This window comes from Fusarium fujikuroi, chromosome FFUJ_chr03, assembly GCF_900079805.1.
Source record: "Fusarium fujikuroi IMI 58289 draft genome, chromosome FFUJ_chr03".
Classification (NCBI taxonomy): domain Eukaryota; kingdom Fungi; phylum Ascomycota; class Sordariomycetes; order Hypocreales; family Nectriaceae; genus Fusarium; species Fusarium fujikuroi.
Window position 1 is genome coordinate 796,397 of NC_036624.1, and position 23,067 is coordinate 819,463.

The 23,067-nt window shown below is 32.1% G+C and overlaps 2 protein-coding genes; both read right to left on the reverse strand.

Annotated features, from left to right (window-relative positions):
* Nucleotides 1-869: 869 nt before the first annotated feature.
* Nucleotides 870-2,742, reverse strand: FFUJ_02397 (related to multidrug resistant protein; the record flags this gene model as incomplete). XM_023574122.1 has 4 exons in its annotated part: nucleotides 870-1,118; nucleotides 1,164-2,026; nucleotides 2,074-2,256; nucleotides 2,325-2,742. The coding sequence occupies 4 exons, from the start codon at nucleotides 2,740-2,742 to the stop codon at nucleotides 870-872; spliced, it is 1,713 nt and encodes a 570-aa protein (XP_023427536.1).
* An 18,999-nt stretch (nucleotides 2,743-21,741) lies between these two features.
* On the reverse strand, nucleotides 21,742-22,821 carry FFUJ_02398 (related to Transcription factor ACEII; the record flags this gene model as incomplete). The annotated part of the gene is made up of 1 exon (XM_023574123.1): nucleotides 21,742-22,821. One exon carries the CDS (start codon nucleotides 22,819-22,821, stop codon nucleotides 21,742-21,744), a length of 1,080 nt encoding a protein of 359 aa, XP_023427537.1.
* Nucleotides 22,822-23,067: the final 246 nt, after the last annotated feature.

Here is a 23,067-nt window from a genome sequence, read left to right on the forward strand (position 1 = left end):
TAAACTCTACAAAAGGCATCCTAAACTTAGCAAAGGTATCCTAAACTTATGTTAAGTTAACCTCAGTCTTTTGATAATTTAGGATCAAGGTTCTCTTTCATCCCCTAGATGGGTCCATCCTGTCTGTGGTCCGTGTACAAAGGTGTGGCCTGACTTCATAAAAGGTCGGTAACAACCGATTCTGGCATGATTATGATACTTGGGGGGGATTTTCGGTCCTTCAAGATGAGCTTTGGATACCGCGCTGGGATGGTGAGGTGCCGAGATGGGTACTCAGAGACGATAGGGAGCTCCAAGACCTTTCGTAAGGGACTTAAGTGGTTGGATAAGTCTAGGATAATCTGACAAGGCTTGTAACTAGTTATGAATTACATCCTAGTAGAGGATGTTGCTGTAGGTCTGGTGGATCAAGGCACCGGTGTTCACACGCAGGGGCTGTCATGATGAGATGGCACTATCGGTGCTTTCTATGGAGATCTTATGCCAAAGCTAGGTTATTGAGGCAACTCAAGTCGTCCATGTTCAGTCGCTATAGTGGGCATCTTGCAGATACCGTGCAGCATCGTGAGATAGGCATTGGAAGATTTCCTTGATAAGACCTCTTTATGTGTGATGGCAAGTTTCCGTCATCGCCTCTTGTCTCATGGCCCTGGCGGTTCGGCTCGAGCCGCATCAATTACATTCAACGGCCATGCATTTACGCGCGTGATCAACGCCTCATCTGCAGCTCCGTTACATAAACCATGGACATTCTCAGACAATGATGCAGTAGCGAATGATAAGAAAGTGGCTCCCTGAATGAACATGCTGATAAATGCTGGGTTCCCTCTATGTATGCCTAAGAATCGCCAGTCCGTCCACCTTTTCGTCTATAAATCCTTGATCTCAAACTTCTTTCTCAAATGCTCTCCATACTTGATGAACAGCCACGGCGCAGGGATTAGCGCAGCAGCGATGAAGCCCAAAAGGCTGTTTCCCCATCCCATACCGAGTTTATCGTACATTGGCAGTCCCGCGAGAGGTAGAAATGCTCCGGCAATTGATCGCATGACGGCGTTGGCGGCGAGGGCTGAGGCTGCATAAACGGTGAAGCTGTCGATGAGGTACATCTGCAGTGACTGTAATATGTTAGTCTGAATCATAATACCAAGTGCTAGACCTACCATGAAGATGACGAGGTTTCCGACACCAATGACACAGGTTCCAAGGATAGGCGCAATCCAATGAGTCTGATACTCGGCAGTCCATCCGTAAATGAAGAAACCAGCCGGGAGCAGAACAGCACCAATCCTCAACGGCGGAAGTCGATTCTCGGGTCTCATTGATTCGGCAGGATCGTCAATGCCTTGCTCTTTAGCAGCTGCAGCCTTTTTCTTCATGTACTTGTCACTCGAGACAGAAAAGTACGCTACACCAATCATACTACCCACACCAAGACCAAGGAACGTCAGGCCTGCGTGAACGGTGTTGAAGTGGTAGATTTTCATAAACAGAGGTGTGAGACTCGTGAAGAGGAGGTAGAGGTATGCGTAGGCCAGACCGACGTATACACCGCAGATGATGCAGATCGGTGAGAAGAGGAGCATCTTGAATGGGCGAAGGATACCGCGCTTGAAGTAATCCGCTGGACTGAGTCCGGCGTCGAGTTTAGATCGAAGGCGGTCGTTGCCTGTCTCCTTCTGGAGTCTCTTTGTCTTTCGGGCGAGGATAACGGGTGCGTAGGTCTCCTCTGAGGCGAAGAAGAAGATAGAGGACAGGACGCCAGATATGATGGCAATGATCCAGAATACCCATCGCCAGCCTAGAGCGTCAGTTATAACCCCACCAACAACTGGTCCAATGATGGGTCCGAGAAGCGGACCAATACTGAAGCTCGCCATTGCCGCACCTCGCTTCTCCTGAACGATCATATCCGCGATTGTACCACCGCCGTTGGTGATGGGTGTCGAGCCAAATGTGCCACTGAGGAAGCGGAAGGCAATGAAACTGCTCAGCGAGGGAGCTTTGGCGCAGGCAACAACGAATACTGAGAGAGTTAGAGAAGTTTGGAGGTATCAAAGGTGTATTTCGTACCGATGAAACCAACGTTGCAGCAGTGATAGACCACTTGACGGCCGTAGAGTTCCGATAGAGGAGCGAAGATCATAGGACCTGCAGCGAAACCGAGAACGTAGACTGACACACAGAACGATGCTAGTTCTCGACTTTGACTGCCGAACTCGACCATGAGCTGCGGTACACCAGGTGCAAACATGGCTATGTCACGTTAGCATGTCCCCATTGCACATGATGTCAAGACAGGCATCACAACGAGGGCCACTTACAAGAAGCCAGGGGAGTAACGAATGTCAGTGCGCTTACGAGCACACAATTGAGAACCTTCTTCCAAGTCGCAAAATTGTACGGATTCTGGCGATCCTTATCACCATCCCACCAAACAATATCGCTCTCGCTCTGCGTTTGCGAACCACCCTCTTCCTCATCTCTCACAGATTCATTTTCCTTACCGTGCTTCTCTGGGTCCAGAGATGCTCGTTCTCTTGCATGGCTTGCACGTCGATGGCTCGTGAGACTGGCTCGTCTTTGCTCGTCTGCTGGAGTAGGAATAAAGCCAATGTTGCTAGGGATATCTGCGTCGTGACCCTCGGCAATTGCCTCTCTGGTCTTTTCTTCGCGGGTTGGTTCGCGGGTCAAGGCATGAGATTTGGACTCTTCGCGAGTCAAGTCATCGTCTCTGCTCATCTTGAACGTCTCAGCTGTATGTTGAGCTACGAATGAAGTCGGAGATAGTCCGTGTTGGGAAATCCCCAGGTTATGCTGGTGGATATTTTGCGTTTCGTCTCCCCGGATTTTCGCAAATCCTATTCTGTGGTTCCTCTCCACTTGAAGTCGGCCAGGTTCAATTTTCGTAAAGAGTTGTCGGTAGAAGACGAGGTTGTTGATGGCGGGGCTTTCAAGGCCGATAGCTTGACGAGACGGGCGAGCGAATAGACGAACGAGGTTGGAAGGGCTCAGAGACGCCAGTAACGAGGTGTATACTCATTTGAGAACAAAGTCAAGTTTGTTTGTTTGGCGGACTGTGAGAAACTGTTCTCGCTTGCGGACGGAGCAACACAAACAAGTTCAGTGTGCGATCATAAGAGAGCCATATGGCGTGAAATGAGGCACAGAAGGAGAAAAGCGAAGGGAACAGAGAAAAAAACAGAGCTGCCCTATCCGTACATCCTTGAGCATAGCCTGAAGCAATGTAACAGGGCCCTCCGCCAATTCGGGTTTCTGTCTAAATCTGTTGGAGATCTCCTCTTCCAATGCAACAAACCTCGGCCGGAACACATCTTCCCCCCTCCCTCCCTCTTCTTCGGCTCCTCGCTCGCGTTCGGGTTCAGCCATAAACTCCGTCGACCTACATGACACTAGAGCTCGTTGTCTTCGCAAAGGGTCCCTTTCTCGCATGGGTCTGCCAATTTCATTGGGCAGGGGTCTTGCTTGAAACGGCCTGATCACCCGCTTTCCTAGACATGGCGTGCTGAGATATTCTCGGCCGAGTCCTGGAATCGAAATCCGGTCTATCTCCTCGCAATATCCGTCGCCTTTTGGGGGGATTTCTCTTGTGCGGAGGCCCCCAAGGCTCCCCATGGCTTTGGCTAAGACATTTCCCCGCGCTCTTTCATCGTTCAGCAGTAATGGTAGTCTCGTATACGGATATTCGGCTATGAACTGAGGTTCTTCACATAACATCGGAAGAATTCCCAGTCTGACCACCCATAGAATCTCACGTGGTGTGACAGCGGCACCAAAACCGGTACCTATTCTGACCGTATCACTTTAATTCGACTCAAGAAACAACCTGCAGAGGGTTTCTCGTTTAGGTCGTAACCCCGACCCTCAGCCTTGACTTCCGCACGACTGCATGATCGGACAACCAATGCCATCGCTAAGGCCCTGATCCAATCGATACGAACGGGCACCTTCAATACAGTCCATAAAATCTGAACAGTAGGCTATTCCCAAATTAGCCGGTTTTAGTAATAAATTATATAGATAAGGGATTTTCAATCCAGTTAGTATTTATATAATATACCTATTTTACTATAAACCTAATAGAGAAATGTAACGATTAGGTAGCATTCTAATCCGTTAGACCAAAAGATAAGGCAATAATAGCTAATCCGTTAGCTAGTATTGTGCTACTCACACTATATAACCTGCCGTAACCCCCCTGTAACCCCCTAGTTACAGTGGCTTACAGGCCAGCGTTACAAGAAAGGTTAGTAATAAATAAAATTAAAATAGTAACTTTTTAACTGCTTTTCTACTATCTGCTTATTTTGCTATTTATTAAAAATAAGTATATAGTTTTATTTAATCTATATAAGGCTATAAGGCTAACCTTTAATTATAATAATCTTTAAATACCTAATAATGCCTTTAATTATAATAATAATAATAATACTATTAGCTTAAATAATAGATATAATAAGAAAGAAGATTTACTTATTATAAAGCTAGCTATAAAGACCTTTAAATTATAAGGAAATAAAAAAAGGCTATATTTTTTTATTATTTTTAATTACTAAGAGATTATTAACCTTAATAGGTTAGTTATAATAAAGGAATTTAATTAAAAGCTATTAATAGGCTATAAAAGGAGATTTATAAAGAAGCTTTAAGTTATAAAGGTTTAATTCTATTAATTAGTTAATTAAATTAATATAAATATAAGTATAAAGAGATCTAGCCAGTAAAGCTTATATTTAAAGCTAATAATCTTTTTATATATTATTAATTAAGGCTATATATAGCAGGCAGCAGTATATTACTTTAATATTTCTTAAAGCTCTATATTTTAAATAATAGCAATAGATCTTAAAGTATTTACTAATATCTATAAGATATTTATTATTAACTGAAGCTAATAGAGGTATACTATAAGCCTATAATTAAGCCTAAATATTAGTATTTTTTAGTTATATTAGTATTATAAATAGTATTTATATAGCAGTTTAGGTCTTTAAAAAAGGTTAAAAGAAGTAATATAATAGAAAGTCTTTAATAATTTAAAATATTCTCTATACTATCTGCCTTAATAAGACTTTCTTATATATCCTTACTGGCTATAAAAGATTAGTTAATAATACCTCCCTATTATAGTATACTTAATTAAAGAGCCTAAAATTATATATTAATAGATTTTATATTAAGGATATTAGCTTTAATACCTATATAGGACTTTTAGTTTCCTATATTAGTATTAAATATTATCTTAATAACTAAAAGGTATTACTAAAAGGACCTTAAAATAAGGAAGAACTATATAACCTATATTACTTATAACTATAAATTATTATTAAGCTAACCTTTAATTAAATTAAAAGGAAATTTTAAATAATATATTTTTTACTACCTAAATATAATATATATAAATAGATCCTAATTATATATATCTATATAGGCCTATAGAATTTCTTAAGGTTATTAAAAGAAAAGCTAATATTAAATAAGGCATAAGAGAAATACCTACAGTTAATAATTACTTAAGTATAAAATAATCTCTTTAGTAACCTTAAGGTTTTAAGAGATAAGATTATAATAAATCAGTAAGAAGAGTATTTAATATATATTAAAGAAATAAGGTAATATAATAATATTATTCTCTAAAGGAAGTATAAAAAGTATTTTAATAATAAGGAATAAAAAGCAGTAAGGTATTTCTAGCTTAAAAGATAATATTAAAGGAGGTTAATAGGTAAAAAATAAAGCTACTAAAAAAAAGCTATAATAATTATAAAAAACCCTACCTTTTAACCCCTAAATTACATTTTTTCTAGCCTATATAATAAATTAGTTAAAGTTAAACCTCTTAAAATAAGCCCCTTTAGGGAGGGATTTTATCACTATAGTATTAAGTCTCTAATTAACTTTAGTTTTACTTTAAATTTTTAAAGTATTATCTCTAGCTTTAGGGCTATTTAAAAATATATAAATTATTAGAAGTACTTAATAATTAATTAATTCTCTAGCTTAATTCCTAATAAACCTCTTTTTAGTTAATATTTAGTTAATTTAATAATAACCTTAATTTAAAGGCATAACTATAGAGAGGTAGCTATACTAGCAGGTAGCCACTAAAGTAATTATATTAATAAAGGAATTAGCTAAATTAAGGATTTACTTTTAAATTAAATTAAATTATCTATAGAAATTAGAAAAATTCTAAATTTTTTATATATTTTAATTTAAGTATAATTAACTTATTTTTAAAATTTTAAAAAAATTAAAGCTATTTATATATTTTTATAGTATATAATAAAAAAATACAGCTTTTAACTAGTCTTATAGGTCAGTAAATCAGTTACTTAAAGCTATATAACCTAGCTATAAAAGATTTCTAACCCCTCTATTAATTTTATTAGCTATATTAAAAGCTTTATATTTTTAACCTTATAATAGAATTAAGATATTGCATTTCTAATAGAATAAAAGCCCTTATAAAAAAATAAACTTATATATTTTATTCTATAAGTTAAACTTACTATCTTATATTATTTCTAGATTAATCTATAGACTTTTAAGCACTATATATCTAGACTTTAAATAAAAAAGTCTTTCTTTTATCCTCTTATTTAAACTATTATAAAAGACTGTATATATACTATCCCTAAATAGCTAGTTAAAAAAGGTCTCTATTTCTTTCTTATCTACTCTCTCTAAAAACCTCTATTATATATTCTATACTATTTTAAAGGTGAAGAGCAACAACAAGGAAAAGACTGCAAGAAGACAATAATTTCCAATAGCCTTAATTGCAAGCTAAGTGCATATAGCCATAAAGGTTTAATTAAGACGGGGTCTTCGTTATTAGATAGGTAATTAAGTAATCAGTTTAATAATATCAAATATAAGGATAAAAAGTGTAAAATTCTGTCTAAAAAGGCATACTAAAACTAAGATATTAAGGGGAATCCATCCCTTTATGTCTGTCACTACAGATAGCCTTCTGACCCCACCAATAAGGCTAGACCTCTTACCCCAAAAAGCTTATTATAACCGTTATACAGGTCCCTATATGGTTTTAATGCATGCCCTTATGCCTAAGAAACCACATTAAATAAGCAATTCACTAAAAGCAATTATATATATATAATAAGTCCTTCCTCCCTAGCAGTCCTTCTATAACTAACTGATTAATTGATTCTAACCTAAGTAAAGCTTATAACCTATCCTATTATATCAGTAAATACCTATATCCTCCTATCACTCCTAGTTCCTTACTGCTATTTATTTATTGTAAGTTTAACCCAGTTAGGCTTAAAGTTAAAAAGCGTTAATTACTAAGTTCTAGATATTATCTTACTAACTAAGTCTTATTAACCTTATAGAAATAAATATAGCCTAAGTCCTTAAAGTCAGGAGAAAAGGATAATTAAATATACCTTAAATAGGCAGCTTCTATAACTTCAGTTTAATAATTATTTTCTAGAAGCAAGCTCTAAAATCTTAGATTATTCTCTTAGCGGCCTCCTTATCCCCTTTAGTTATCCTGGCATAGTATATATATAATGTATCCTTAATAATAGCAGGTTTATTAATTATAACTATTATAACAGGCTGCCTTAGTAAAGGGTTTAGTTAGACTACCAGCTCCTAAGTTATAGAAGGCTATAGGCTTAGTTAAACATTTAGCTTAGGACTCTATTTAATAAATAGTAATAATAGAGGTAAAAGGAATAGACTAGGGCTTTAAAGTATCTATTAGTTCTATAATAGGACTAGACTTAAGTAATTATTTAGATCTAGCAATAGTGCAGGACTTTTAAGCTTTAGCCAGTTTATTAAAGTAACCTTAATAGATTTAGGGTTAATAGCTATATTCTTTAAAGTTATAAAGTACTAAATAGAGTTACTATTAGCATTCTTTAGAGTTATAAGGTACTAAATAGAAATCCTACTTTTTTAATAAGAGGTATCTAGTATAGAAGTTTTTAAAGCTGGCCCTAGGGTTGCTATACAGGCTTGCTAAACCAGGACCCTTAGCAGTAAGGGTATTATATATATTAGTGACCTTAAATTATAATTCTAACTAGCAATAGGAATAGGTAATAATCTCTATATAAAAGGTCCTGACTAATTAGATAAATTAATTACTTATTATAGCCTTAACTGCTATATAGAGGTATTAAAATCTAGTATACTTCTGTAAATATTTATATTAATTTTCGCAAGCCTAGCAGCTTAAGTACCTCTTACCCTAGCTAGTCTTAGCTAAAAGATCGCCTTATAAAATATCTCTTTCCTCTATATAGGCTTTCCTTTATATAACTTTAACCTAATTACCTTAAGTATATATTTACTTTAATCTGGTTTTATCTTAGGACCTAGCCTCTTAATATAAATATAGTTATACCTACTAAAGCGGCTAAATATATTAGACTTATTTAGATTCTAAGGGATATCTTAAATCTACTCTAAAAGTTTAACCTACTTAAGCAGTTTCTTTAATATTATAGCCTTTATAGGCTTACTATTAGTACCTCTTTTCTAGTAAAGGTAAGTTATATCCTTTACCTTAAGCTCCTTAAGAATGGTAACTTTAGTTAAGGTATAGGCTAGATCTCTTTAGCCTTAAATGTATTAGGGCTGCTTAATTTCCTAGAGAATTAGCACCTAATTATTATATTTAAGGTAGGCATTTTATTGCAAGAGGTCTCTCTTACTATTAATATTTAATATAATAGGTAGTTTAAACCTATTTAGGGTTATATACTTAAGTTTAATATAAGCATATATAGCTAGACTAAAGGATTAAATAGATAGCAGTCTATAGCTATTAGAATTAGGCTAATATATTAAAGGAGGCATAAAGTAATTAAAATTATATAGAATGCTGCAGATTACTAACCACTCTCTTTAAGCCAGAACAGTTACCTTAATATAAGAGATTTAGCTTTCCTTATAAGTATTAAAGACATACAATTAGCTATACTCTCAGTCCTATAGGATAGAGACCTAATATTTAGTATCCTTAAAATAAACTAAAAAGCTAATAAACCTCCTTTTAGTAACTTTCTATCTCTATTCTGCAGAAAAGACATAATAGCTAAAGTTTATATTAACTTTTAGCATACTATCTAGAAGCTTCTTCTTATAGTAACAGTCTATTAGGCCTGCTATAACTTATTAAGAAGGGTAATTGGCAAATAACTTATTACTTTAAATAGTAAAGGCTTAGTTATAGGCATAATAGATATTAGTTATTCTATATAAAGTTATAACCAGAAGATATATTAAGGCCTCTCTATTAGTATATTAGTTCTATTCTATTTACTTAAGTAGCTAGACTAGCAGGAAGTAGTATCCTGCCTAACTTATATTAGCGTTATTATTAGTCTTTTAGGTCTTAAAACTATATAAAGCTAGAGCCTTATTTATAATAAGTTTATACTATATAGATATATATATAATATTATACCTTAAGGGATTAATTTATATTAATAAAAGGTTTCTCTAATCCTCTTATAGGTAGATTATAGCAGGCTATATTATTAAGGTTATATTAAGGTAAAGGTTATTAGTATTTAAGTATTCCCTAGTATTATAAGGGTCTCTCTTACCGTTTTTAATATAATATCTGCTATAGATAGTAAGGTACTGCACTAACTTATTAATAAAGTGCTAAAGGTAATACTTATTATTATTCTTAGGTATAAGCAAAAGAGCTAGGTCTTTTAGCTTAAGGGAGCTAGGGTTATTATTACTTATAGAAGTAAATCCATTATATAGGTAGTTATTATTAGATATTATTGCAGTAGCAGCAGATAGTATTCAGTTTAAAGGTAATAAAGGTTTCCTTTAGGCTTAATAGGTAAAAAACTAACTAATTAAATACTTCTAACTTTAGCGCTAGAAGGGAGATATAATTGCAGTTATAGAATTTGCAGTTATATAAGTGCAGATTAGGGCAGGGGTTTAGGGATAAGTATAGTTATAAGATTAAAAATAGCTTTAAGCAATCTTAAAGTATAGAGGCAGGCAATTAGATTAATTAATAAAGCAGGAAGTAAGTAATATATTAGATAGAGGAAGGAAAAAGGAATTAAGAAAGAGAGAAAAGAGCTTTTTATACCTATAGAAACCCCCTACACAGCTATATTAGTAATTTATCCCTATTATATACCTAAAAGCTCTTATCTTAAACTTAAAATCCTTTTTCTTTTTATTACCTTCTACCTCTTTTCCTCTTCCTTTATTCCTTTAATCTCTCCTTTAATACTTTTTATTTAATTAATCCCTCTTACTACTTTAATCTTTTAATACTAGCACCTTTTAATATATTTATTAAAGCCCTTAATAGTCTCGATCTCCTAAAGAAGGGAAAGAAGACTCTCTTAAATCTTATAGCAGTCGCTAAGTGCTATATTTATAAATCTAATTTCCTCTCTAGAGTTAATTATTATTAGCAATTATATAGTGGCATTTAAATTAATACTAAAAATTTTAAAAATTCTATTACCTATATACTTATAAATACTACTATTCTCTATACTTTCCCTATATACTAACTAATCTTTTAAATCTTTAATTCTTTTAATGTTTAGATCTATACTAGTATAGCACTTAACTATATATAATATCCCTTATATATTAAACTCTTATACTGCTTTACTCCTGGCTCTTTAAAACTAACCGTTAAATCCGCTTTTATCTTCTAGGAAAAGATACTTACAGTTACTAGTTAAAGTAATACTGCCCTTACTAATTAGCTTACCAAGTATACTTATTAATAACTCTAGCCTATATATATCTTAGCTAAGTTTACTTATTATTAAGGCTAGTTCTTTTTTAAGTTTATAAAAAGTAAGCCTTACCTTAAAGCCCTTTTAATTAGTTCTTTTAGCATTTACAATCCTAAGATATATTAAAACTGCATTAATTCTTACCTTTCTACTACTAGCTAGAATAATAAGTATATCCTTTAGCCTTTTTATTGCTATATCTTAATTAAGGGTTTCTAAAGCAGCCAGTATTTTAATTGCATTTAAAATATAAAGGCTAATTGTAACTAATGCTATCTTTCTATTTACTAGGCTAATAAACCTTAATCTGATCTCTTTAAGGCTCCCCTGCTAGGGAAAGATAGTATTACTTAAGCTGGTTTTTCTTAGCAGACTAAAAGATCTTACTAAATATCTATAGGTTAATTAAACCCTTAATCTTCTTTAAGAATCACTAATTAGTGGCCTATAATACCTTAAGATAATAAACTAGATAATATAGCAGTAATAAAGAATACTAAACTTATAATTAACTAAATAATAGGTAAGAAATAAGGTATCTTTAAGTGATAAAGACTTAATTTTTAGTAATAGGAATACAGAATTTTAAAGTCTATATCCTAAAAATATATAATTTTAGTGCTATATTTAAGAAATCTAAAATATATCTAATACTTATTTAAGACATTAAAAGCATATCTTTAGTATATCTTATATATTATCTAGGCATTTAAGTAGTATCTAGTCTAGATTTTAAATTCTTAAGGCATATCTAAGCCAATCTATCTCCCTTAAGTCTAGACTTTACCTTTCTTATCTTAATAAAATACTAATTATCTAAGGGCTATCTTTCCTATATATTAACCAATTATTTAGTTCTAGTCCCCTATCTATAGTCCTTAGGGCGCTCTTATTTAGTATCTTTTTCCTATTCTAGTTATAGTTTACATTTCTCTTTTAAGTCTATAGGATCCTATATTAAATTTATCCTCCTTTTTTATTATAACTAAATACATACTTATAGAGTTTATAGGCTCTATTCTATACTGGCATTATTCCTTTTATTATTTTTTATAAGGGTAGTATTTTATCTCTTTATATTATTACTTATCTCTTCCTCCCCTACTAAAAGTATAATGCCGCAAAATGCTTTTAGTATTAATAACTCCACTCTCTATATCTTAATTGCCCCTAAATTAAGGCTTTTAAAATCTCTATTAATCAATCTAAGATTAATTAATTAATTTATAGGTATTTTTCTTACCTTTAGGAAGCCCCTTAAGCTATACCTTAAAGTGTATTCTCGGTCTTCTATATAGGTTTAGCATTAGGTTTAATACACCTAAATCCTCTTTATCCTTATTGCTATTACTAGTCTTATTTTCTAAGTTAATAACCAGGTCGGCTAATGGCATTAATCTAGTTACTCTCTTCTTAATGTAATTAGCCAGTTCTGCACCTAAGGCGCTAAAAACTAGGTCTTATAGAGGCTTAGTATTTATCCTTTCTTTTTTTAGCTTTAGGTCTTTCTTATAGGTCTACTAACTATCTTTATCCTTAATAAACTTCTAAAGTTAATCCCTATATATTAACTTATTTAATGGCCTTAATACGCTAGGCTCTTAAAGTAAATAATAATTAGCTTTTAGATAGTGCTTAATAATACAAAAGGGACTATCCTATTTTTTAGTTATTTTATACTTAACTAATATATTATTTACTTATAGTATATTATATTTAAGAATAAGGTCTCTAACTCTTAATGGCTAATATTATACCTTATATTAAAGCTTCTTATTCCTTAAGGCTAAAGCCTTTTTCTAGTATTTAATAATCTTTACTTTAGCTTTCTCTATATTTACTCCTTTTATCTGCAGGATATAAATTCATACCTTAAGCCTCTCTTTTAGTATATAAACCTTATTCTAATTAATTAGTTGCCAGGTAGGGTATTTAACCTCTAGGGGGTATACAGGCTCCTAGCTATATATTAGGTAGAAAGGCAAAAATCCATAAGATCCTTTTATAGCTATCTATTTAGCAAATAGAGTATATTTAAAGTTATCTACCTAGGCATATTTCCCTTTACACTTAAGCTTCTTTAAGACCTTTTTAAGTATATAGTAACTATACTTATTTAGGCTATTAGCTTTAGGGTTATATAGTAAGGTTTTAATAGTCTTTACTTTATACTGCTAAAGGACCTATAGTAATTCCTTCTTTATCTCCAGGCCTCTATTTACTACTGTAATTATTATTATCCCGAATTATAAGATTAATCCTTTAATAAATCTAGCTATTGCTTTTATTAATAAGGCTTTTAGCGGCTTGACTTTAATCTATCCTATTAGATTGCATTAAGCCTTAAGTAAATACTTATACCCTTAGTTATTTGGCATATATTAAGTGTTAAAATAGACCTTAGTAAAGGGATTACTTAATACAGTATAATAGACTACCTTTTACGGTCTCTTAAGGTAATACTTCTAATAAGTTTTATATAACCTAACTATAGCAGCAATATCCCCCTAAAGGTTCTTTTAGAAATATCTCTTCTAAATTAAGTTAATAGTAATATTATATCCTTTATAGCCATATCCCTTATAATACTGCCTAATTACTTCCTTTTAAATTACAGGATCCTCTTTAACTAGCATAGGCTACTTCTATTCTTAACATATATACTTCTAGAGCCAATAGTTATAAATAAAGAACTTCTTACTCTAGCTCCTTAAGGTACAGTATTAAGAGTCTGCTATAACTGGTGGCCTTTATAAGGTTAATAGGTAATAGGCTAAGCGTTTAGACTCTAGTAAATAGTTTCTATTAAGGATCTTAGGTAATCTATTAATCTTAACTATATTAAGGTAGAGATTAATAAAGTCCTTAATATCCTCCTTAACCTTAATATCTAACTAATTAAATAGTCTAGCTTACTTATATAATAGTCTATTAGTAACCCTATTCTTTAGTCTTAATATATACTAAACTTTAAAGTCAAAGAGAAGCAGGTAGCTAATCTATTATAAGATTAATAACCTAAATATATTATTTACTTTCCTATTTAATTAATATATTAATACTTATATATTAGTCTTAAGGGTAAACTTAATGCTATATATTATCCCTCTTAACCTTTAAAATGTATATAATGCCACTTAATACTCCCTCTTTATTATATTATATATAGACTTAGCCTTATTCTATAACCCTAACTTAAATCGCACTAAATAGCATTTCCCTTTAATGACTTATATTAGTATAGCGCCCTAACTAATTAAGCTTATATTGACTATAAGGATTACCTCCCCTGCCTCTTTAGTATAGTTAAGGATAATTAATAAAGGTAATTAAGTAATTTTCTTCTTTAGAATATCTATTGCCTCTTACTCTAGCTGGCCTTATAAGAACTTAATATCCTTTTAGAGTAGCTTAATAAGGGGTTTAGTAATCTAGATAAAGTAATAGATCTATTACCTATAGTATCTAGTAATCCCTAGGAATAACTATACCTCCCTTATATTAGTATATTTCTTTTATTTTATAATCTTAATTACCTTAGCGTTATTAGGTGCCCTTCTATATATACTATAAAGATATCTTACTATAACTATTATCTTTTAGCAGAACTGGGACTTTCTTTCTATAATAATATATTTTAATAGCTTAATATTAAGAAAAACCTTATTAATATTAATTAGGTATTTAAGGATATACCTCCTTATATCTAGGGCAACTTATTTTTTATTATAGGTAATAGTTAGTCCCCTAATATAGATATTATTAAGAAAAGCTCTATAGATCTCTAGAATAAAGTCTCTAAAGATATAGATAATATTTCTTATAAACTAGGCCACTAAGTTTATCGCTCCTTAAGGCAAACTATATATCCTTAATAGCCCTATTAGCATATTAAATATAGTTATATCCTAGCTCTTCTTATTAAGAGGGAATTAATTATATCCTAAAAAGAAGTCTAGTAGTAAAATAATCTTATATATAGTAAAATCTACTAAGAACTTATCTACATATAGCAGCAATAAGCTATCCCTTATAGTTACCTTATTTATTAAAGTTATAAAATTAATTAGGCAGAAATTACTATCCTTCTTAGCAACTAAAAACTAAGCATTCTAATAGGCACTATAGGATTCCTCTAATACTCTATACATAAGTCGCTCCTTTAATAGCCTAATAACTGCTACCTTATAACCCTTAAGTATTAGGATATCTCTTACTTACTATACTTTATATAGAACTACCTTTAGGACTTATAAAGAAGTAATAATTAGATCTAGCTGCCTGCACTTTAAGAAATCTTATACTAAGGTTGCCTTTTAATTATATATTACCTTAAGGAATATATTTAGTTCTATATCTATTAATATATTACTTACTTAATCCTTTAGTGCTAAAAGCCTTTCTCCCTTTAGCCAATAACCTTACTTAATCTTAAAGAACTTAAGGGTAATCTATTTAGTATACTTTACTGCTATATTTAATATATCCTTAATCTTAGCCTACTTCTTCTCCTTCTAAAAAGGGTTACCATCTAGGATAGAACTATCTAAAGGCATATTATCTATAGGATAGATCTTTACCCCCTTTTATTTATATATTATATTGACTTTAATATTAGCTACCTTTCTATCTTTACTTATACTTTATTTTTTTTCTTTCCTTTCCTTAATAGCTCTATCTATATACTGCCTAATCTTATTAAAAGCAGCTCTAAAGACCTCTTTATATTGCTTTATCCCTTTTCTAGCAATTAACTTAATAACCTTATTTACAGACTTATAGCTTATCGCCCTAACTAATAATAAAATATTATTCTCTTTTAAGCCTAATATATCCTTAACTCCTAGCTTAATAATAAAGTTAATATTTATTTTAAACTAACTAATCTTTTAGTTCTAATCTATACTGGCTTCTACTTAACTAATCTTACTGTAAAAGTAATAAACTTTATATTACCTAGCTAGTAGATTAATAGCATTAATCTATCTTATAGTAAATAATTAAATATTATCTATATTAATCTTATAAAAGGCATTTCTAAAATAAAAGGTACTATTACTTTAGTTAAAGTAATAAAGAACTGCTAAAAGACTTAAATATTTATTAAATATATTTTAGCCTCTATTTAGCCTATTATCTTAAGCTTATTGCCTGTATAGAATATTATTATAGCTTTAATATTAATTATCTTTAGCTTATAGTCCTTTATAACTTTCTTAAAGATAATATTCCCTTTAGACCTAATATTAACTATAGCTTCTATAATATAACTATTTAGGTTATTAAGCCTAACTATAATTCTAGGTAGCTCCTGCCTCTATACTATTAACCTATTGCCATTCTAAAGGTAGAGGTTTAAGTTAAGGTTATTTACTATTAGATCCTTTAGTTCCTTATTATTAGTTAGCTATAGCGTTATGCCTAGGTTGATAGTTTAGACTATTTACTGAGTTTTATAGGGGGTGCCTTTATTCTTAATAACTATATACTCCCCTTTTATTAACTCTTATTCTTTACTACTTTAAATATACCTATCTAACTGATTAATTATATCTCTACTGCCAGTCTTAAAGTAAATAGCATTAATATTAGTACTAATCTTTAACATTTCTTCTATTAGGTTTTAGTAGTTCTTCTTATAGTTTTAATTTATAAATTAAATTATATTTATAAAGGTTAAGGTAATTTAAGAAGTACTTTAGTTAGTTTTTATATCCTTAACTATTTAGTATAAAACCTTAATAATACTATTTACTATATCCTCTATTCCTTTAATAATCTCTTTACCTAGCTATAGGTTAAGTACTACTATATTAAAGATAGTTAGTCTAATTTTCTTAAAATAGATATCTGCCTTTATTTAGGTGTGAATTTAGTCTTGGCAAGCCTTAGGATTATTTAATTCCTTAGGTCCCTTTTCCTGCCTAGAAAGACTAAGACTCCCTAAGTCCTTCTTTATAGTTTGCCTCTCTAGGATTTCTATAGCCTAAACCTCCTCTTTATCTTTAATATAAATTTACTTCCTAGTATTTATATTTATACTAACATTAGAAATTTAAATCTTAAAGGGCCTAGGCTTCTAATTATTTAGTGTTATACCTAGGTATTTATTAAATATAATAAAATTCATTTAGGTTAATTTAATATCTTAAGGCTAAGTGTTATTATATATTCTATTTATAATATCTACTGGCAAGTAGGTATTACCGCCAGGATGGGCATATAGGAGTTTATAGGAATTAAGATTAGGCTTCTTATCTAGGTATTCCTAGATAGTATTTAAGACCTTTCCTTCTATATTCTAACTAATTTTTGTATTATTATATGCAGTTATATGCTTAGCATTTCTATAAAGAAAGGACTTAAAAAAGCGCAGGATCTAGGCATAAATTAGTTTTCTAACGCTAAAATTAGCTTTTACCTTATAAATTAGGTAGCTTAAAACTAGCTTTTTATAATAACCTACCTAGGCTATACTACTTAATATATTATAATTAGCTATACTATTCTTTCTATTAAACTCTAAATTATAGTACCCTTTTAAGAAGTGGCCCTTTTTAATGTAATATTAATATAAATACTATTAGCCTTAATCGGTATAGTTTACGTTAATATATATATTAAATTCTTCTTCTGTCTAATTAGTTAGGTCTATAGCCATTAAGTGTATTTAGATAGTTATATACTAAGGCTAGCTTATTATCTAGTTTATAAGCCTTTTATCTATTTATACTTAAAGTATCTTAAATATCTTTTTAATTTTATTCTCTGCCTCTTTAGCTAAGTTAACTTATATCTCCTTAAATAAGGCAATTAACTTATCCATTAAGATATCCGCCATAGACTTTTAGTCTTTCTTTAGGATTGTCTTAGTAGATACTTTTACTACTGCCTTTAGCTTTAGGATTTCTCAAGCCTAATCTTAAAGCCTATCTTTCTTATCTTCTTTAAGGTATTAATAATTCTTAGCTTTAGTAATCTTATTACTAATAATTAATTTAATTATTTAGGTAAGTTAGCTATAAGGTATATTTTATATATTATCCCACCCTTTTTTATATTATAGAAAGACCTTATTTAAAATATTCTAGTAAATTGTATTAAGGACATTTTTAGACTAAATAGTTATTAATTTATATTCCTTTTTAAGTTTCTTAAACTTAAACTAATAGCAGGTTAACTATCTAATTGTTTAAAGGTAGTTATTAGGAAGCTATTCCTAATTAAGTTTCCTAAGCCTAGCTTTAGGGCTATTTATAGCTATATTATCTTCAGCTATAAAGATCTCCTTTAGGTTCTTCTTGGCTTCCTCTTAAGCATATCCTTTACAGGCATAACAGACATCACCTATAAGAGACTTTATAGTAAGGGTCTTAAGGGTTATAGTGCATTTCTCTAGTAGGATATTAGCGTTATCTATATAACGCTTAAAGTAATAAAGATACTCTATAATATTCTCCCTAAAGAAGGTTTCCTTATATAGGGAAATTTAGTTAATAATAGTATACCCTCCGCGCTGCTTATAGAGTGCTTTAATAAAGGTATAGAATTAGTTATCAGTTATAGCAGGGGCTATAGTTATACTGCCAGCTTAAATCAGCAGAGTTACAGGCTTTATAGACTAAATTCCTATATCCTTAAAGGTTAAAGCAGTATTAAATAAACTCATTATAGTAAGTATTAATTAATTAATTAATTTAGAATATCTTTATAAGTTTTCTATAGGTACTTCCTTTCTGCAAGGGGTTAAGGGGATATCTCTTTTATCTATCCTCTATAAAACCATTATCTTAATTATTATTATAATAGCTAGGTCTTTTATAAGGATCTAGAATACTGCTAATATAAAAATATCTTATAGCACTGCTCTTAAAGACCTTTTAATTAAATAATTCTAAAAGGTATTTTACTAAAATTTTAAGGTACTATTAATCTTAGCCTCCTTAAGGGAGATAGCTCTTTAAGTCCTAGTCTTAATATAAAGACCCTAAAAAACTTTATTCCTAAAGTAGGCATCCCTTAAGGATACTATAGCCATATTACAGTACTATTAGATTAAGGCCATTCCCTTCTATTTATTAAAATGTAAAATCCTTATCCTATAAAATAAAGGCGCAAAATAATCTCAGTTTTATAATTACAGTATTGCCCTTTATATTTATAAGATATTTAGCATTATTGCTCTTAGCTTAGAAATTAAGAGATCTATTACTATCTATAGCTCCTATAAGTAAATTATTATTTTATTATTATTATTATTATAGCCTTTTGCCTTATATCTTTTTATTTTAATGCCTTCCTTCTTTAATATATTTATAACTTTTAGTAGTATAAGAGTGCCCTCCTTTCTGTCTAATTAGTTAGTTTTAAAATCCCTTTAGGTAGTAACTGTTAATAAAGAGGATTTTCTAGGTTTTAGAGACTAATTTAAAGGTAAAGAGTAATAATAAGGAAAAGACTGCAAGAAGATAATAATTTCTAATAGCCTTAATTGCAAGCTAAGTGCATATAGCCATAAAGGTTTAATTAAGATAGGGTCTTTATCATTAGATAGGTAATCAAGTAATTAGTTTAATAATATCAAATATAAAGACAAAAAGTATAAAATTCTATCTAAAAAGGCATACTAAAACTAAGATATTAAGGGGAATCTATCCCTTTATGTCTATCACTACAGATAGCCTTCTGACCCCACTAACGAGGCTAGACCTCTTACCCTGGAATGCTCATCGTAACCGTCACACTATTAATTATATATTATTTATATTAATAGGTCTTTAACTTTTCTCTTAACTTATTACTAACTTAAAGACTGCCTTTTTAATTAACCCTGCCTATAGATCTATATACCAATAAGGTCTTTATATATACTGCAGTAATTAAAAGTCTCTAAAGCTATTAGTTATTAAATATAAAAGATAACCTAATAGTAAGGAAGTTAACTAAAAAGTCTAAAATAATAATAAAATAAAAGTTATTATAACTTTATAAAAAGGTAAAGATAATAGCTAATTAGATAAATACTACTATATAGCTTTATAAATAAATAGCTAACTATAAAATACTAAATCTTTATCTATTTAAAAGTCTATTTAAGACTTTTTTATATTATTATAGAGAGATAATAAGCCTAAAGTATTAATAACCTTAAGAGCTATAAGTCTAACTTTCTATATACTATTAAATGCCTACTAATATAGATCTATCTTTTAAAGCCTATTCTACTTAATAGCAGTAGCCTTAATTCTATATTTCTTTATCTATTAATCCTAATTATTATTAATTATAGTAATAATATCTAGTTTATAATTATAGCCTATATTACTTATCTCCCTTATTATTATAAGAAATGCCTTTTAATTTCTTAATAATTTATTAAGCTTATAATTAACCTTTATTTAATTAAAAATATTTAAAGGATATTACTTAATAAGCTTATAGTTAATCTTAATATAAATAGTCTTTAATAGTTAGGTCTTTTTATTCTCTAGCTTTTTAACTACTTTCTTTATATTATAACTCTTAAAGAGATACTTTATTTAGTCTTTAGTCTATTATATCTTTAAGCTAGGATTCTATATATTACTTTAAGGAGCTTTTTATATTACTCTCTTAAATATATTCTATTATACTGTTAGATATTAAGTAAAAAGAGATTAATTTAATATAGGCTAACTTAATAGCACTTTAATCTCTTTTTTAGTCTTACTTTTATTTATAGTTAAGATCTCTTTTTTAAATTAGGCTAGTAGAACTATAAGTTACTATAATAAGGTAGGTATCTTTATAAGTTCTTAATTATATAAGATTATAATAGTATTATTAACTTTAAATAATTCTTAATAATTATATTGCCTAATTCCTTCTCTATTAACTGCCTTCCTTATTAATTAAGCCCCTAAGACCGACTAGGGCTAGTATAGCAGGTTATATATAACCCAATATAACAGCTCTTTTATGCAAGTAGCAAAGTCACCTAAACCGTATTAAAGGTGCCCATTCATATCAATTAAATCAGGGCCTAAAGGCTGAACTTCCACCCCTTTTAGCTGGTCCTTGGGGAGAAAACTCAAGACTTGAAAAGAGAGTGCTAAAATAAACTTAGTAGAGAGTCCCCTAAAATTAGGCTAAATTACCTAAATCTTTTTATCATTTAGGATTAATAAGGTCTCGGGTTTTCTTTCCTCTCCTAGCTGGTTACATGCACTCTCCTGTATTTCTGTGCACCCACAAGCCGCAAACGTCAGCTTTGAGGTTATCCACAGAACCTCTTTCATGGGGAACACAGAGTGGAATTGCACATAAGGTATCTCGGCCACGGCAAAGCATTGCGACAGATCGAATGAGACGATGGTGCTAGCTGGCTTGTGACAGCTATATGCGGGTAAATTGGAAATCGTGGTTTCACTGGTTGTAAAACAGTGTAAGTTTGTGTTGCAATCGGGTTTGTTGTTTGGGGGCGGATCTCAAAATGGCAACGCTGCAACATCTCGGACATTACTGTAAAGCGACAGTATGACAAGCCTGTAGCTGCCTGACGTTTTCCAGCGATCTGGCAGTATCTTCAACATGTCAGCACTCTCTGTCAAAGCCCCAATCTGTCTGCAGCGAGTATTTTCGTGTAAGAGGCATTCTCCATCGAACGGCCAGATGACGGAGCCCGACAATCTCATAGGGTAGGTAGTTAATGAAACAAGCCGGCCCTTCTCAGGCTGCTTGCATCGGAAGCCACGTCCGTTTAACAAGCCGGCGATGTCTGTCTTTCATGCACACGACTAATGAAGGAGCGATGCCATTTGACTCTTGTGCATTACCATTGTCCAAGGCGCTTCGAAGACAGAATACTTCCTACGCCTCTTTTTATGTCTTCTCGTCGCTTAGAAATATTCTTGCGCTTCTTCATCTGCGGTTCCCCTTAACGTGTATTGAAGTAAACGATAAAAAGACATCATCTGATGACACCAAGTTTCATAAGGTTGTCTCGAAGAGAACAAAGACCGTCAAGAGTGTCTGAAGCCCGTTCTTTCAATGACTCGCATTGAAGACTAATGATTTTTGCTGTTTTCGACTCATTGCCGACAGCTAATGATACCGCACCTTCCAGTTCTTCTGCCCTTGAGCTCAGGGAATGCTGGAGCTCGATCACCATTGCAATCATCATTGAAGCTGCCGAGATTTTCGGGGCAACGAAAGAGCCTATCTTGATCTCGGGCATGTCGAACTTGGGCTCGTGTTCTCTGGGTAAAAGCGGCACAGCATGAGCACACATACGCCCATGGTTAGTGATCATGTCAAAGATATCCAGTAGTCTTAGGTGACAGGCCATAATGAGGTGAATAAGGGACTGGTCGATTGGAACTCTGGACTTTGAGAGCAAATATTCCTTTTGTGCGTTATGTATGCAGTCCGGGGCATCACAGTTGATATCCTCGGGTTCAAGTCGTTTGAGAACTTCAGGGTATAAGTGAAGTAGCTTCTGTGAACGTTGTAGCAGATCTTCGAGGAATGATCCAAGATCAAACTTGCATATCTTCATGAACTCTGTGAGTTCCCTTGCAGATAAATGATCTCGTTGCGAGGTTGGAAAGTTGGTCTGTAGGCGATCCAGTCCAGCCATGAGATCTGACAACTGAGATATCTCAGTGACTTGAGCTGGTGGAGGTGGAGGTGGATCTGTAACTTGGCTAACAGGAGGTGTTGTGATAAATTGATCCAGGTTGATGCTTGGAACTGGTTCGATTGCAGGTTCGTCCAAGCCAAGCATAGACCAGTTGAAGACTGCATTGTCAGGATGGCGCAAAGATCGAGTTGGAGGGCTGAAGAGACAGGTGACTCCAGCTTTGGCACAGCGAGTGCAAACAGAAGAAGCTGGGATTTTCGTACATTTGAGCTTCTTGCTGTGACATCGATCACACGCTTGTCGTAGATCTGACATGGCAGTGAGTAATTCGGGACAAAGAGAGTCGCTTGCGTGTAATTGGGAAGCCTCGCGATAGTGGGGAAGGTGTTGTTCGTCGAGGACAGGCATGGGCAACCAAAATACCCTAGACCTTTAATTTGACATTCTGGCTGAAGCTGGGACAGTGGCTGAGTGCAAAAGGATTGAGTTTGTCAATACTATAATTACTATCATCTGGCTCAATAAAGTTTTAGAGGCAATTAGCTCCAGATCTGCCCATCGAACGGCGTCAAGATGCAAATGACAAAGCTTAATCGACGTTCTTGATGATCAGCATCGATGGATCAATTCAAGCTCCACCTTGTGCCTCAGAGC